This window comes from Saccopteryx bilineata, chromosome 1 (genome assembly GCF_036850765.1).
Source record: "Saccopteryx bilineata isolate mSacBil1 chromosome 1, mSacBil1_pri_phased_curated, whole genome shotgun sequence".
Lineage (NCBI taxonomy): Eukaryota > Metazoa > Chordata > Mammalia > Chiroptera > Emballonuridae > Saccopteryx > Saccopteryx bilineata.
The window spans coordinates 145808204-145824913 of NC_089490.1; the positions used below are offsets into that span (position 1 = coordinate 145808204).

General features: G+C 49.3%; 1 protein-coding gene across 2 annotated transcripts in view; it reads left to right on the forward strand.

Annotated features, from left to right (window-relative positions):
- The window catches only part of ZNF333 (zinc finger protein 333), a 30664-nt gene that overhangs the window by 1411 nt on the left and 12543 nt on the right, over window positions 1-16710 (forward strand). The window contains exons 2-10 of one of the 2 annotated variants that reach the window (XM_066272307.1): window positions 1489-1532; window positions 2556-2679; window positions 3137-3232; window positions 4859-4938; window positions 8328-8444; window positions 9805-9892; window positions 13645-13730; window positions 14694-14820; window positions 15142-15315. In XM_066272307.1, coding sequence (XP_066128404.1) covers window positions 1494-1532; window positions 2556-2679; window positions 3137-3232; window positions 4859-4938; window positions 8328-8444; window positions 9805-9892; window positions 13645-13730; window positions 14694-14820; window positions 15142-15315 — 931 coding nt within the window. In that variant the 5' untranslated portion in view covers window positions 1489-1493. The remainder of the gene's footprint in view (window positions 1-1488; window positions 1533-2555; window positions 2680-3136; window positions 3233-4858; window positions 4939-8327; window positions 8445-9804; window positions 9893-13644; window positions 13731-14693; window positions 14821-15141; window positions 15316-16710) is intronic. The other variant, XM_066272297.1, reaches the window with a different exon arrangement.

Genomic DNA, 16710 nt, shown 5'->3' on the forward strand with positions numbered 1-16710 from the left:
ATATGAACTGGCATTTAAAATCATTTTTATATTGTTTTGTGGTGTTATATTGTGTCATGTGCCTGTGCATTGCTGGCATGTGCCTTCTTAGGCTAGTTACACTGGATGATGCTTGGGGAGTGTTGATAGTTTGCCACATTTCATTGGGAGTGCCCTGGATGGACTGGGCCCTAAACAGGGGGAAGCAACACCACCAAAACAGATACAGTGTGTGTCTTGGCAGAGGTTTTATTCTAGCTGGGAAGACAGAGTTTAAATTAATCATGACAAGAGTGATATGGAAATATGGAACAGGAGAATTTGGGGATGTGGTCAGTTAAAACATCTTAAAAGGGACAAATGTTTGAACCTAAAAGATGGGTTTTATGTAGCTAGGCAAGGGATCAATCAGGCTGTGGAGTAGGAATGGGGAGAAGATTTGAGAGGATATCTCCAGCTGCACTGTCCCTCAGGCAGTGTAAAGCCTAGTGGGTTCCAGGGACCTAGAAAGGAATAGGAAAGCCAAAGTAGAGAAAACAAAGGGTAGAATGGATGAACCAGGTAGGAGAGGAAGGCGTGGCCCTGAACATCATTGTAAATTTTGGACCTTGTGCTAAGGCCATTGGGAAGCCACTGAATCAGAGTTTTAAGTAGGGGAGTGACATGATGGTATTTGTGATTTAGACAAAATGTCAGCTGCTGGATTGAGCATGGAGTTTGGGATGGGTAGAGTCTATATAGAGGCACTTGGATAAGTTTAGGACTTGTATGATGGTAGTTGGGATAGGAACTTGATGATGCTTGTGGAATAGGAAAAGATGCAATGTTTGAGATGTATGGCAGGTGGAATCATTTGGTGATTGATTTATTCTATCACATGCTATAAGCAGGTGTTGGCAAACTGTGGCCTGTGGGCCAGACCTGATCCAATGTTGGTTTCTATATATAAAAAAAGTGTCCTTTCTGGCTGTTTTTATGCTACAACCACAGTTAAGTAGTTGCTATCTCCATAGCCCATATGGCCCATGATTCCTAAGATACTTACTGTCTGGCTTTTTACAGAAAAAGTTTGCCACCCCCTACTATATTAAGTATTTAGTATGCACCAAGTACTGTGCTGCTGATGGGATTTGGGGTGCTGAAAAAAGTGGACACAGGCTTATACTTAGTTTATTTATGGTTGGGGAGAGAAAGGCACAGTCACCTAAACAAATAAATATAAAAATCACAACTGGATAAGGACAGTGAAGGAAAAGTAGAGCTTGTTAGAGGTTTTTTGAGGGAATGTAAGAGGAGAAATGATCCTTTTGTTAGGTAAGAGGCAGTAGTAGAAATGGGCAGGTGCCATGGTCTGAGAGGTGGTGTGGGCCCAATATGTTGCTTCTTGAGTTTTTTGATTGGTCACTCTGATGGTGACCCACAAAAATGGAATTACCTGAATCAGACTTCTGTTTGGTGCTCTGCTTCCACCCTCATCCCTTCTTATACTCGTTCTCTCTTTTTTTGCAGGGAGGATGCCTACGGAGACCTTAAATCCTGGCCCTGGTGTCATGGTGAGGTGTTGGGAGTTGGGATGGTAGGGTGGATAGTTATGTACTCTGAGCTCTGTCCCCTGTCTCCTCGCCATCAGCTGAGGAAGGACAGAGAGGGAAAGTGTGGAGCGGAGAGGGGAAGTGTGGAGTGTCTCCTGCCCTGCGCCAGGGACCCTGGCAACCTATTTCAGTGTGTGACCTTTAGAGGGAACTGGCTTTGGAGCAGGGGCTCTGTGCCTGAGTCCTGAGTCTGACTGCAAAGCAGGACTCACTGAGAGCTGGCTGCAGAGCTCCTCTGGCCATCCTTGCTCTCTTTTGTGAGGCCTACTGTGAACACATGGCTGTAGAAATTTAAATTTAAATGAATTAGAATTCAGTAAAATTAAAAAATTCAGTTTCTCAGTTGCCAGAGCCACATTTCTCGAGTGCTCAGTGGGCACATGTGCTGGTGGCTGTCTTTTGGGCCAGTGCAGACGCAGAACATCCCCGTTATCCCAGAGAGCTCCACTGCACAGTGCCGCTCTGGGAATTCCGAAATTCCAAGGCCAGAACGTTTCTCAGTGGCAATGGAAGTCCTACTTTAACAGGCCCGAAAGATTCCTAAATGCCTGTATCGGTCTTGGGGAAGGGCCTACAGGTGGCACAGACATGAAGCGATTAAACCCAAACTTCTCTAAGCTCAGAAGTAGAGGCTCTTGCATCACTGCTCAGGGAAATGAGAGCCAAAACTTATCCTTTTGGCATTTTCCAACTATTAAAAGAAAGGAAATATTTTTGACTTGATGGGCCATGTGATCTCTGTTGCAGCGATTGCTCAATTCTGCCTTTGTAACCCCCAAACAGCCATGGAAATAGGGCATGACTTGTGCCAATAAAACTTTACTTACAAAAACAAGTGACAGGTGGACTTTGCTGAGCCCTGGAATGGAGAGACTCCCTGTCTGGATGTTCTTGTGCTGATTTTCCCTTCCCCATTGATAACCAGTTGGCCTGCAGAATGGTGGGGGTGGTTCTTGCTGAGCCAGAGTATGTGTATTGTCTCAGGAATCAGTGGCCTTTGAGGACCTCGTGGTGGGGCTCATCCAGGAGTGGGTGTTGCTGGGTGGTGCATGGAGGAACCTGTGCAGATATGGAATACTGGACAACTGTAGGACCCTGACTTTTAGGGGTAAGGCTGACACCAAATTCTTATATCCTGTAGGCAGGTGCCAAATGATTAAGTGCCTGCCTCGTGACCACAAAGATGTGGTGTGGGCTTTGTGGTGTTTACCATTCCCTTGTTTCCACAGGATAACAGAGCTGTCTGTTGCATTGACTCAGTTCTTTCCATAGTCAGGACCTGCATGGATCTCATTGACCTTGACCTTGACCTTGGCCTCAGGCATTAGAGTTACAGAATGTTAGCCCCATGGGACAGAGAGGAGGATGTTTGTGGTTTGGGCCCTTGTGAAAGATCTTCACTGAGTTCATTAGAAATTGGGAGTAATCACTTTGCTACCAGTGTACTCGTTCAGGGTCTCGAGCTGAAGTCTACATGGAAGCTGGGTCGCTAATGGGGAAGTGTTTGTTTTTCTTCACAAGCCCGCCCTCTCTCCCTCAGCATGTGTGTCTTTCTCCATGAGCAGGGACAGCACCATGCAAACCCAGGCTTGCCTCCCAGGTGGGGCCAGGAGAAGAGCTGAGGGCAGCAGAACGCAGCATTCCCCGTGCCATGGGTGTGGGTGAGTACCATGGGCCGAGGGATCTTGTGACTCACCGCATTATGGCGGTGGTGTGCTGGAAAGTATCAGTCTTAGCGCTTTTTAAAGGCCCTCTATATTGAGGAGAAATAAAGCTATTTGGTGTGAGGTTTCTCAAGTGTGTTGCTTGAGCTTTTCTGCTGTTTTTACATTTTACCTCTTTGGTCTCAGAAAAAGGTATGTTCCCAATTCTCTTTTTTGAAAAAAATTAAGATATTCACAAACTATAAAATTCAACCTTTTAAACTATGAAATTCAGTGGCTTTTAGGATATTTACAAAATTGTGCAACCATCACCCCTACCTAACTCCAGAACATTTCCATCACCTCAAAGTGAAACCCTATGCCCCTGCTCTCATCCCCTGGCAACAACTGATCTGCTTTCTGTCTCTGTGGGTTTACCTGTCTGGACGTTTCTTATAAATGAATCATGCAACATATGACCTTTGGTATCTGACATCTTTCATTAGCATGATATTTTTGAGATTGATCCATGTTGTAGCATGTGTTACTGTTAGTGTTTCATTCTTTTTAAAGGCTGAGTAATTTTCCATTGTATGGATGGACCACATTTTGTTTACCCATTTATCTGTTGATGGACATTTGTGTTGTTTCTGCTTTTTGGCAATGTGACTAGTGCTGTTGTGAACATTCATGTACAAGATTTTATATGGACACGTCTTCAGTTCTCTTGAGTATATACTTAGGAGTGAGCTGGTGGGTCACATAGTATCCCTATGTTTAACTTTTTTTTTTTTTTTTTTTTTTGTATTTTTCTGAAGCTGGAAAAGGGGAGAGACAGTCAGACAGACTCCCGCATGCGCCCGACCGGGATCCACCTGGCACGCCCACCAGGGGTGACGCTCTGCCCACCAGGGGGCGATGCTCTGCCCCTCCGGGGCATCGCTCTGCCGTGACCAGAGCCACTCTAGCGCCTGGGGCAGAGGCCAAGGAGCCATCCCCAGTGCCCGGGCCATCCTTGCTCCAATGGAGCCTCGGCTGCGGGAGGGGAAGAGAGAGACAGAGAGGAAGGAGGGGGGGGGGTGGAGAAGCAAATGGGCGCTTCTCCTATGTGCCCTGGCCGGGAATCAAACCCGGGTCCCCCGCACGCCAGGCCGACGCTCTACCGCTGAGCCAACCGGCCAGGGCCCCTATGTTTAACTTTTTGAGGAACTGCCAAACTGCTTTCTGTTAAAATCAAGCACACCACTTTATGTTCCCACCAGCTGTGAATGGGAGTTCTGATTTCTCTCTATCTTTACCCACACAGAGTATCCAGTTCCTCTTTAAGTCCAACCTTTTCATCTGTGTTCTTTGTCTAATTGCTTCTTACTAGTTTCTGTGATAACACTTTCTGGCAACAACAGTCTCACTTCCCATGGAATCTTTTGCTTGGAAAAATAGCCTCTAATTTCCCCCTCGTTCTTGTCACTTCCACATTCCATACACAGCTCTACTCGCTTTGCTCACTAATGCCTTCTTCCCTTGCAGAACTTCCTCAAGTTCAGGGTCAATTTTTTTAAAAACCTATTTTTTTCTGTGTCAATTTTATACCACTATTTATTTCTGAAAAATGTTTCTTTTTTGGGGGGTTCCAATTTATTTCAGATTGGGAAGCTCAACCTGTACCCAAAGAGTCTACTATGAAGGATATTTTGGGGGAAAATTCATCCTTTGATTTGCAAATGGTAAGATTCATGGTCAGATGGGGGTGCGGCTGATCCCTTATTCCCTCTCATGGGAGAAGTTGAGGAATATGTGAGTTGGAAATGCACTCCAGGAACAGGGAGGCATGGAGACAGGGCACTTCCTCTGGAGCAGGGGACACTGTGGTTGTCACTGTGAATATGGCTGTTCACATAGTCTATGGCTCATGAATTTGGTTAAAGTCCACCTGTCGCTCAAGAGGTTTTCTTCCTAGATGGTTCCCCCAAGTAAACATGTTCATCAGCGCGAGTCAGACATTGATTGTGTGAACTGTGATTTAATCTACAACAATCATGAGAAACCTGCTGTCTGTTAGGGAAGGCCCTGGAAAGTTAGGAATGTGAGAAAGCCTGGTGGTGGAGCCCACAATCTCCTCAGAGATCTCGACCTGTGTAAATGAGGCACACTTCTTAAAATGCTGAAGCGTGCCTCTGATGGCAGCACCCCGGGCATGGCACAGATGCCAGCGGGTTCCCTCACCTTCCACTCCTTGTCAGGTACAAATTCTGCCTGAGAGAAGTCATCCGATGACTTAACTGTGACAGGAAAGGCTTCTGGAGGAACCGTACCTGGATGTGAACAAGAGAACCCAAAGGAGAGAGGGCCACACTGTTTCTGAAGGATGTGGGAAAGGTGTCAAGGATCTCTCCCTGCTTAGGAGACAAGCTGAGGTCCCAGAAGCCTTTTCGAAGTGGGAAAGAACCTTCAGAACCCGCTTATCTGTCACAGTGCATGAGAAGATACCCACAGAGCCCTCCATCCCCACTTTGGCTTTGAGTTCCCCCCAAACTGCAGGAGCATCCAAAGTTTCGGTTCCCTTTCTTGGGATTTTTTTTTTTTTTTGTATTTTTCTGAAGCTGGAAACAGGGAGGCAGTCAGACAGACTCCCGCATGCGCCCGACTGGGATCCACCCGGCATGCCCACCAGGGGGCGATGCTCTGCCCATCTGGGGCGTCGCTCTGTCGCCTGGGGCAGAGGCCAAGGAGCCATCCCCAGCGGCCGGGCCATCTTTTGCTCCAATGGAGCCTCAGCTGCGGGAGGGGAAGAGAGAGAGAGGAAGGAGAGGGGGACGGGTGGAAAAGCAGATGGGCGCTTCTCCTGTGTGCCCTGGCCGGGAATCGAACCCGGGACTTCTACACGCCAGGCCGACGCTCTACCACTGAGCCAACTGGCCAGGGCCGTTTCTTGGGAATTTTGAGGGTTAGGGTTTGGGTAGAGGGACACATAGAGCCCAGCTTCATCCCTGAACTAGGCCTGCTTGTCCCAGAGCCAATGAGGTCTCTGGGTTCCCTCAAGCCATACGCCTTTCCCTCTGTTATGGATGCTGTTGGCCTCTGGGCATAATAGGTACTGGCCCAGTGGATGGTGTGGCATGGCACAGATTGTAGAAACCTCTGTCCTATTCCTTTGCCTTGAGCATGGGGAGCCTCACCCCACACAGCCTGGTATGAGCCACAGGGTGGCCAAAACCCTCGACCCGCACAACCTGCAGCCAACCCCAGAGCAGCTGGGACCCCTCCTCCCACCTAGGTTCGTATCATCCTTGGCTTACACTCTTGTTCAGGTAGAGGATGTCTTCCACTTGCTGCTGGGGAAAGGATGTGTGGTTTTTGAGAACTTGAGATCTCATGTGTTGGAGCTGCTGGGTCACAGGGGCGTCATCTGACAGGCTGGTGCAGTCACCCATTGCAGAGCATTCTCTGTGTCACAGAGTCCTCAACTGATATTTGTTGAATGAAGGAATGAACAGACGGGGGCTGCTGAAGGCATCCCCAGGCCCCCATAGGCCCCATGTCTTAATCAGCAGATGGACCGTGGGAGAGAGGGAGGGAAGGAGGGCAGGAGGATGCCATGATGAACAGGTCCTCTTAGGTTTCTGAGGCTCTTTTCTCTCAGCATGGGGCTCCAGCACCTTCCACAGACCTACATTCGGCTCAGGAGTGAGCACCGAGTGTGGGAGAGGAGGGGCCTCTCCTGCTGCATCTGAGCCCCCAGGAAACAGGCAGCCACAGAATTGTTCTTTGTGGGCAGAGGAGACCCACTTCCAGACATGTGTGCAGAGAAATTGTGCAGTTCATTCCTGCAGGCACATAGCCCATAACTGGTCAAGCTGGATTTGGAGCTGGGAGTTGAATCCAGGCCTAACTCCTGAGACCACCATCTTAGCCACCAGGATATACTGCCTGTGGTCACACAACCCGCCACTCTTCAGCTAGACCTTCCAGGCCATTCCTGGGTCACAGAGCCTTGTGTCAATCACTGAGGCCCTTATGGCAGTTCTGAGGCCTCCCTGTCATGTGGGAGTAGGTGCTGGTGGCCAAGGACTGACAAAGACCCTGTAGCCACCCCCTCACGGCCAACAAGGGCAGTGGAGGGGCAGGCAGAGGGACTGGGGAGTGCTCCTGAAGAGCAGTGCAGAACACGGAGCCAGGGCCGCCTCCAGGCTCAGCCTTCCTGCCCTGCCGCTCCGCTCTGCTGGCTCAGCTCCTGGAGGGGGCCCCTCGCGCTGCTGCATCCACGCTGTCTGCACTAGCAGTGCTCAGTCGGTGTGTGCTGAACGAATAGGCTTAAACTCCTAAAAACCTTTTTTCAAGAAGAGCGATCTGTGCCAAAATTAAATCAGTGAAAATATTTGTCTCAAAATATGCCCATGGTGACTGAGAGATGACACGGAGAGGCCAAGGCCACTGATTTTTTTCTGACTTGCATTTTGTTAGAGGAGTGGGCTTGCCATGCCACATGTGGTCACACAGGGACAGCGTCAGGGGTCGTCAGGAGGCAGACAGTCATGAGGGAAGAGTTAGGTCAGAGTCTTTATTGGGGTTTCACAGGGCAGGATAAGCAGGATTGGTGAGTTTGAATAATTCTGGGGGACCCTGGGCACAGGGACTATCCCTAGTCGTCTGGCCCCTGGCCTGGGTGATTTAGGATGGGGGAGGTTTGGCTTGTGTGTGAGGTTGGTAAGGAGGGGCAGGGTAGCAGGGCAATGTAAACAACTGGTTTACACAGGTTTGGGCCTGTGATTGATGGATGCCAAATAGATAAATACATACAGAATCTAAGAAAACACAGAGGGCTTCCAGCCTTTCTGTGGTCAGACATCTTGTAGTGCCTGTGAAGGCTCATGGCCTAACCTCCATCCAGGGATCCCAGAACCAGAAAGAGGCCAGGTCTGTTGTAATTTGCTCTTAGAGACCCTCGGTGGTGGCTGGCACCCTCAGTGGAGTGAAAGAGTCACCAGGTCTGAAGCTGCCAGACTCATGTGCTCCAACTTCTGACTTTACTACTCCTAAACTGAGGGTCTCTGAGGCCAAGAACAACTTCAGTGGTTCCTCTGTCCTGCTCAGCATTTTCCATGCCTTTTTTTAGGGACTGGGGCTGTATCAGAGGATGCAGATCCACCCCATGATGGGAGAAAGGGGGACACTTTCAACTTCAGATGACCACCCAGTTCTCGGGGAGTCGCCTTGGCCTTCTGGATACACAGTAAGCTTGGGAGGTGTTTGCTGTGGGAGCCTCAGCCAGTAAGGCCTAGGGTCAGGATTTCTGTCAGCGAGGAGACTGGAGGGGAGGGAGGCATCTAGGGCTCATCGTTGGGAACAGGGAACGTGCTGGCAGCTCAGGCTTACCTCCTGAAAAGAACTGAACAGGTCCTAGCATTTCTGCATGGAAGGCAATCCTTGAAGGTGTCAGGGGCTAGCGCCCGGGCCCTGCCTCTCTTGGTTCAGCCTTTCTTCCTCCAGTCTTTCTACTCACACTCCATGCCATCGTTGGCCAGGAAACCTGTAGGAATGAGTAGGTCCTGTAGGATCTGAGGGCTGGGCAAGGAGTGTCTAGGCTGCTGACTGAACCTGAGTGTATCAGAGAGGGACACTTAAAAAAAATATATATATGTATAAATTTTAATGGGGTGACATTGATAAATCAGGGTACATATGTTCAGAGAAAACATCTCCAAGTTATTTTGACATATGTCAAAATACCCATCACCCAAAGTCAAATTGTCTTCTGTCACCTTCTATCTGGTTTTCTTTGTGCCCCTCCCCTCCCCCCACCCCTCCCTTTCCTCACTCTCCCCCCCACCCCCCGGTAACCACCATACTCTTGTCCATGTTTCTGAGTCAGAGAGGGACACTTAAAGGTGTGCCTCGCCCAAGGAGAAGCAGCCTCCTACCTGCCCCTGCCCATCGCCTGCCCTGAGGGTCCTGTTGCATTTACTTCCCATTCACCAAGTCCTATGAGCTTTTCTGCCAAATTGTAACCTACCTCGGACTGCTCCTCTTGTTCCCACTGCCACCATCCTGCTCAGAATCACCACCGTTGGTTCTGAACCCCTCCGGAACTGCTCCTAACAGGCTTCTGCTTCTACTGGACATGGAGGCCAGAGGCACCCTTTAGAAGTGCAGGTCAGGTCAGATGGACTCCCAAAGGGGCAGCTGTTAGTAAAGGCACATTTAGATGTTTTCTCCCACAGCAGGCTTCCTTCTGGAAAGAGCTTCCTTACTCCCCTCATTTGCACTGGCCCACCTCCGCCCCCTCCCTCTCCCCCTCCACCTGCTGGCACCTGCTGCCCACTTTGATCTGGTGTTTCCTCCATGGCTGGAGACTGCTGGGGGTGGCCTCCCCCACTGGGCCCCTGCTCTCTGTTCTTGGAGGTGTAGTTCTATCAGTGATTAGCCTTGTCTTGAAGAATTGGGTGAATCTGTGCAGGTAATCCAGGCATTTCCTTTTATCAGTGTATGCCCCAAATTAGGACCAGTCATGCAAATTCAGTCAGACTGAGCAGGTGTGAGCAGATCCCATCAACCAACCTGTGACTCTAATCTGTTTCTGTCACGCTGTCCAGGGGCTGAAGGCGGCTGTGCGGATTCAGAGGGTCGCCACACTGGAGGCTGCAGTGGACATCCCTGACCCCTGGGTGGCCAGGGTTTCTGGTGAGTGAGTACTGGGTGGAATCATGGTTGGAAGGCCTGGCTGTTCTGTGGGGACTTGCATCTCCAGCCTTCATTTCCTCTGACCACAGGCTTGCCCCACGCCACCAGGAGAGGCTACATAAAGGCCTCTGTCATTTGTGTGTTCAAGGGCAAAGGCACTTTCACAATCCTCAGATTCCTTTATTTTTTTTTGGTTTCAGATCATTCTGTTAAAAAAAAGCTGGCTCCACTCAACTGTGGCAAAAGGCCAGACCTCTCTTTGGGAGAGAATAAATTCTTCACCCCACAATTATGAGGATGCTGAAGATTACAATTGAATTTACTATACATGGCATATGTTTTAACTGAACTTTTAAGAAATGGAGCTAAAAGGTACATTTACTTAGAAGTAGGAGAAAAAACTCTGGAGGACAAATAACATCTTAACTTTAATTACAAGCATTAGATTAGATCATAATTATTGTATCAGTTAGCTTGGTCAGATGTGCATTTTGGAGAAGGTTTGGAGAGAGGAGGTTAGGCCTAGGAACAGCTTCTTTAAAGCCCGTGGGGAGAGAGAGAGCCTGGTTTGCCCAGGGTCCCGTGGAAGGCTGTGGGAAGGGGGCAGAGGAAGGTGGGTAGAGTAGTGTGAGCTGCCTGGAGAGTGAGTGGCTTCAGATCCTCCAGGGCCTAGAAGTGTGGGGAAAGAACCCTGGCTTGTGTCCTAGGTTATGAGGATGAGGGGCACATTTATAGGTGTGTGGTACCATGTACCTGTGGTTCTAACAGAACCCTTCAGCACCTGGATGGATGGTGGCTTCAGGGAGGATGTGAGTGATGGAGGAAGACAGTTAGGAATGGAATTGTGGTGGCCTAGACTTGGGGAAGGTGTGGAGTCAGTATGGTGGGGTCCCTAAGGCCATGCATGGGTTTGGTGACTTGCTAGGAGACCTCATAGGGTGCAGCATACAGACACGCGTGGGGCTAGGGTTTATTACGGGGAAAGGGTACAAAGCAAAATCAGGCAGGGAAAAGGCACATGAGATGAAGTTCAGAGGGAACGAACGACCTTCCAGACTCCTCTCCCAACAGAATCACACGAGATGCATTAATTCTCAACCAGCTGGTGCAACATGTGGGAAGTGTTGTCTGCGTGGGTGGCTCATTAGGGACTTCACATCCATGGTTTTCACCCGGGGCTGGGCATGTAGGCACCCTCTTTCCAGAACATACCTACATTCCAGACTCCTAGAAGAGAAGCACAAACCACACTGCACAGTTTAAGCAGACTGAGTTCCTCTTATCAGTTTGGGTGGTGAGGACCCTCTCAAAATCCAAGTTTCCAGACCCCAGCCAAGGTCCAGCCTTGTCATCAGGCCTTGCTAAGGAGCTCAGTCAAGCCTGCTGTGTTAACTCTTATCTGCATGGTGCATAAGCACGACACATTCCTTCTAAGAAATGTAGAAGATGCCTGACCTGTGGTGACGCAGTGGATAAAGCGTCGACCTGGAATGCTGAGGTCGCCGGTTCAAACACCTGGGCTTGCCTGGTCAAGGCACATATGGGAGTTGATGCTTCCTGCTCCTCCCCCTGTTCTCTATCTCTCCCTCTTTCTCTCTCTCTCCTCTTTCTCTAATAAAAATGAATAAATAAAATCTAAAAAACCCCAAAAAACCAAAAAACAAACCCAAACAAAAAAAAGAAATGTAGAAGGTGAAGTTGAGACAGTTGGTGAGTCATGTGTACGTGCATTTACCAGATGATCCAGAGCAATTACGTGCCAAGCACAGTGCAGGGAACAGAGTTCTGACACCTAGGTCATGAGGGAGTGACATTTAAGTAGATCTGGGTGGGGGGGGGAAGGTGTGATGTAGCATTAGCCATGGTCAGGACAGAGTTAGGAGGAAAGGAAAGGGGGTGGGTGGGGTTGGGGAGAGGTGGGTGCTTTATGTAGAGATGTCACTCCTGATTTATTTTGTTTTGGGGATTCATTGCTGGGGTCTGTAGAGTATCAGAAGGGGTGAAATTTCTCATCCCTCAGGGGTGTCACTTGCTGGGTGTCACTCAGATTAGGAACACTGAGAGAAGAACAGGCTTTGAGAAGAAGGTGGGGAGCGCATGTTTTTTGGGTGTGTGCGGGGGGCAATGAAACAATAGATACGTGTATCTCATCATTTTAAGGGCACAGGAGTCTGGAATCAGGTGTCAGCAGGGTCACAAGTCCTGTGAAATCTGGAGGGGAGGATTCTACCTGGCCTCCAGCTTGGCTCTTGGTGGTTGGTGGCATCCTTGGTGTTCCTTGGTTTGGAGATATACCAGTCCAGTCTCTGCCTGCTTTGTCACAAGGTCTTCTCCCCTTATGTGTCCCTGTTTCTGTGTCTCTTTGCTCCTACAAGGATACCAGTTATTGGATAAAGGCCCACTCTACTCCACTGTAACTTCATCTTAACTAATTGTATCTGTAAAACCCTGTTTTCAAACAAAGTCACATTTTGAGATGCCAGGAGTTAGAACTTCCTCTTTTATTGGGTAACACACTCCAACCCATAACAGTCTGCCTTCTGGGCCCCGCAAATTTATGTCCTCCCTACATGCAAAATTCATTCACTTGATCCCAACATTCCCAAAATTTTTACCCATTTCAGCATCAGCTCTAAGTTTAAATTTCATCTAAATCTCAACTGAAAAAGTCCCAAATTTCATCATGTAGATCAGGGGTAGTCAACCTTTTTATACCTACCGCCCACTTTTGTATCTCTGTTAGTAGTAAAATTTTCTAACTGCCCACCAGTTCCACAGTAATGGTGATTTATAAAGTAGGGAAGTAACTTTACTTTATAAAATTTATAAAGCAGAGTTACAGCAAGTTAAAGCATATAATAATAATAATTACTTACCAAGTACTTTATGTCAGATTTTCGCTAAGTTTGGCAGAATAAATCTTTATAAAACAACTTACTATAGTTAAATCTATCTTTTTATTTATACTTTGGTTGCTCCGCTACCACCCACCTTGAAAGCTGGAACACCCACTAGTGGGCGGTAGGGACCAGGTTGACTACCACTGATGTAGATCATCCAAGCCAGGTATGGGTGAGATTCAGGCTGTGGCCCACCTGGGGGCAAATTTTCTCTCCATCTGGGAACCTGTGAAACCAGAAAAGGAGAGCTCTGCTTCCAAAATACAGTGGTGGGATAGGCCAAGGGCAGGAAGCCTTGCAGTTCTATCCCCTCCTAATGGGAGAGAAGAAAGTGGTCATGGGTCCCCAGCAAGTTCAAAACCAAGCAGGGTGAGATCTATGCCTGATGGTAGTCCTGTGTGCTTGAGGCTCTGTTGTCTACCTACCGAGGTGACAGCCTGTCCCTCTAGCTCACTCGGGATATTCTGTTCTTGTTCCCCAGATAGGTGAGTGGAGAGATGGGAGCCGATGGTTGGATGTCTGGGTCTGAAGTTTAGATGTGAGTCGGCCTGGGGACTTGGGCTTTGTCAAGTAGAGTTGAATTTGATGCCCAGAGGGCCAGGTTGCCAGCTGGGGCAGAGAGTATTGAGGGAGCTGAGAAGAGGAAGGTCTGACATGGCAATGTTACCAGGGGTGAGATGGAAGAGGGGCTTCTACAAGAGACTGAGAAGGAGGCTGGGAGTGGGGCACCATGTGTATCCCTGTGAGTGTGTACATATGTGTGTGTACACATGTGGTCGCTCACAGTGAGGGTGGGCAGCCTTTGGTCCTGTGAGTGTGCTTCCTGGGTCTCATGGCTGTCCTCTTCTCTAGCTCTGCCTGCTCAGGACGCCATGTGGCTGCAGGAGAGCGTAGGGGAGGAAGCTGTGGCCCCCAGTGCGCTGTCCACGTGTGTGCAGGTGAGTAAGGAATCCTGCTGTTTTCTTGCTTTTCCCTCTTGTCCCCTCCCCATGGCCTGGAGCTTCTCGACCCTGTAGAGCTGCTCTCCAGGCACCCAGGCACTGGGCCTCTTGCAGTGGCTGGAGGGCCGTGTAGGCAGCGATTCCCTTCCCCAGCCAGACCTTCCCAGGCTAGTGAGGGCCATATTCTGCTGAGCATCAGGAGGGAAACAAGGCAAGGCAGTGACCTGTCCTCATCTCACACCTGCATGCTCTTCTGGAGCAGATGTTTCTCTTTTGTCTGCAACGTACTTAGGTCTGCTGGATCGGAGCTGGAGGGGATAAAACTGCAAGGGCTTCCTGGCTAATTGTCAATAGCTAAGTCCTGTTATGAAGTTGAGGTTCTTTGACGCTAGTTCTCGTTTTGCGGCCTAAGCCAGAGGCCAGATTCAGAGGTGCCTCAGAGCCCCATCTGAAAATCTTTTGCACAGAGTCTCCATTCTCCAGGCTTTCAACCCCCCCCATCCTTTTTTTTTTTCATTTTTCTGAAGCTGGAAACAGGGAGAGACAGTCAGACAGACTCCCGCATGCGCCCGACCGGGATCCACCCGGCACGCCCACCAGGGGCGACGTTCTGCCCACCAGGGGGCGATGCTCTGCCCATCCTGGGCGTTGCCATGTTGCGACCAGAGCCACTCTAGCGCCTGGGGCAGAGGCCACAGAGCCATCCCCAGCGCCCGGGCCATCTTTGCTCCAATGGAGCCTTGGCTGCAGGAGGGGAAGAGAGAGACAGAGAGGAAAACGCGGCAGAGGGGTGGAGAAGCAAATGGGCGCTTCTCCTGTGTGCACTGGCCGGGAATCGAACCCGGGTCCTCCGCACGCTAGGCCGACGCTCTACCGCTGAGCCAACCGGCCAGGGCCCCCATCCTTTTGAGTATTGGCAGAGGAGGCCTAAAATTGAGCCTGGATGGGTGTGCATTTTAGGATCCAGTCACCTTTGCAGATGTGACTGTGCTCTTCACCCCAGAAGAATGGATGTTTCTGGACTCGGCCCAGAGAAACCTGTACAAAGACGTGATGCTGGAGAACTACAGGAACCTGGCCTCTGTAGGTAAGGCCAGGCTCACTGCTTCACCCATACACACGTGCAGCAAGTGCAGGTTCCCAGACTGTGTCAGTGTGGAAACGGAGAGGTGAAGCGACAGACAAGTACTGCCATCACGGTGTTCATAGTCTAGTGCCTTTCCTGTGGAAATGAAAGTCTAGCTTCCGTTTCTGAGCTTGAATACACCCTGAGCTAGGCCCTAGGTTTTGGGGACCAGAATGTTCCAGTGTCCTCAGGAGCCCAGTGAAGTAACTTGTTCCTTAGTGAAAGAGCTCTGCAATGCCCATCAGAGATTAGGCATGCTCACTTCCCCACTCCCCTCCCCAGCACTGCTCAGGACTTCAGAACATCTGCCCCAGTGTGGCAGGCACAGACTTCCCACACTGCGTCTTTCCCCACAAACTGGAGATCAACTATGCAAACTCAGTACCTTTTCCTGTTTGGAGCAAAGAGAAGAGCTGTGGACCACTGAGAGAGGGATCTTCCCAGGAGCCCGAACAGGTGAGCACCAGGTCAGTCGGGAGCACCAGCTCTGATTGGTAAGATCAATGTTAGATTTGGAAAGTGTCAATAAGAGAAACACTTTCAGTGCCTTTGATGGAGAGGGCTGTTGGTTGAACTCCCTTAGTGAGTTTCACCCTTTTCCTTTTTCTTTTTTTTTTTTTTAAAGTGAGAGGAGGGGAGATAGTGAGTCAGACTCCTGCATGCGCGCCGACTGTGATCTACCCAGCAACCCCTGTTTAGGGCTGGTGCTCGAATCAACTGAGTTGTTTTAGCACCTGAGGCTGATGTGCTCAGACCAACCGAGCCACTGGCTGTGGGAGGAGGAAGAGAGAGAAAAGGGGAGAGGTGGGGAAGAGAAGCAGATGGTCGCTTCTCTTGTGTGCCCTGACTGGGACTCTAAGCCGGACATTCATATGCCGGGCTGACGCTCTATCCACTGAGCAACCAGCCAGGCCCTCCCTTTTTTATAACTCTAATACTTTACTCTGGTTTATAGAACTATTTATCCTATTTTTGGTTCACATTTAGCATTTCCATATGTATATTTCATCCAGTTCCTCTCCACTGTAGGGGTGTGTGTGTGTGTGTGTGTGTGTGTGTGTGTGACAGAGACAGAGTCAGAGAAAGGGACAGATAGGGACAGACAGGCAGGAATGGAGAGAGATGAGAAGCATCAATTCTTTATTGCAGTTCCTTTAGTTGTTCATTGACTGCTTTTTCATATATGCCTTGACTGGGGGGCTACAGTAGAGCGAATCACTCTTTGCTCAAGCCAATGACTTTGGGCTTCAAGACAGCAACCTTTGGGCTTAAGCCAGCGATCTTGGGGTCATGTCTATGATCTCATGCTCAAGCCAGTGACCCTATGCTCAAGCTGGTGAGCCTGCACTCAAGCTGGATGAGCCCTCGCTCAAGCCAGCAACCTTGACCTGGGTCCTCTGCGTCCCAGTCTGATACTTTATCCACTGTGCCACCGCCTGGTCAGGCTCCACTGTAGGTTGTTAATACTTTCTCTCAACATCAGTCCCAATCTTCATAGAATTTTTTCTTAGTAAATTATTGACTATTTCTATCCTTTGCTTCTGTGATTACACGACTCCTCACATAGCCAGATTCCTTAAAGTTTTCCTTTACTCTCTGATACATTCCTTCTTTTCACCATTTATTCCCACATTTAAGATTAGTATTTTATTTTTTAAAATTTTATTTTATTTTAATTTATTGTGTTTACATAGATTCTAGTGTCCCCCCGAATACATCTCTTCCTCCCCGTGTTCCCCACCACATCCCCTTTGCCCCCTTCCCCGCAGCACCCTCTCTCCTTCCCCCCAGGATTTGCTTTTCTGCTCTCATCTCATCCTCCCCTTTCCCTCTGTCCACTTTCCCTCTGGA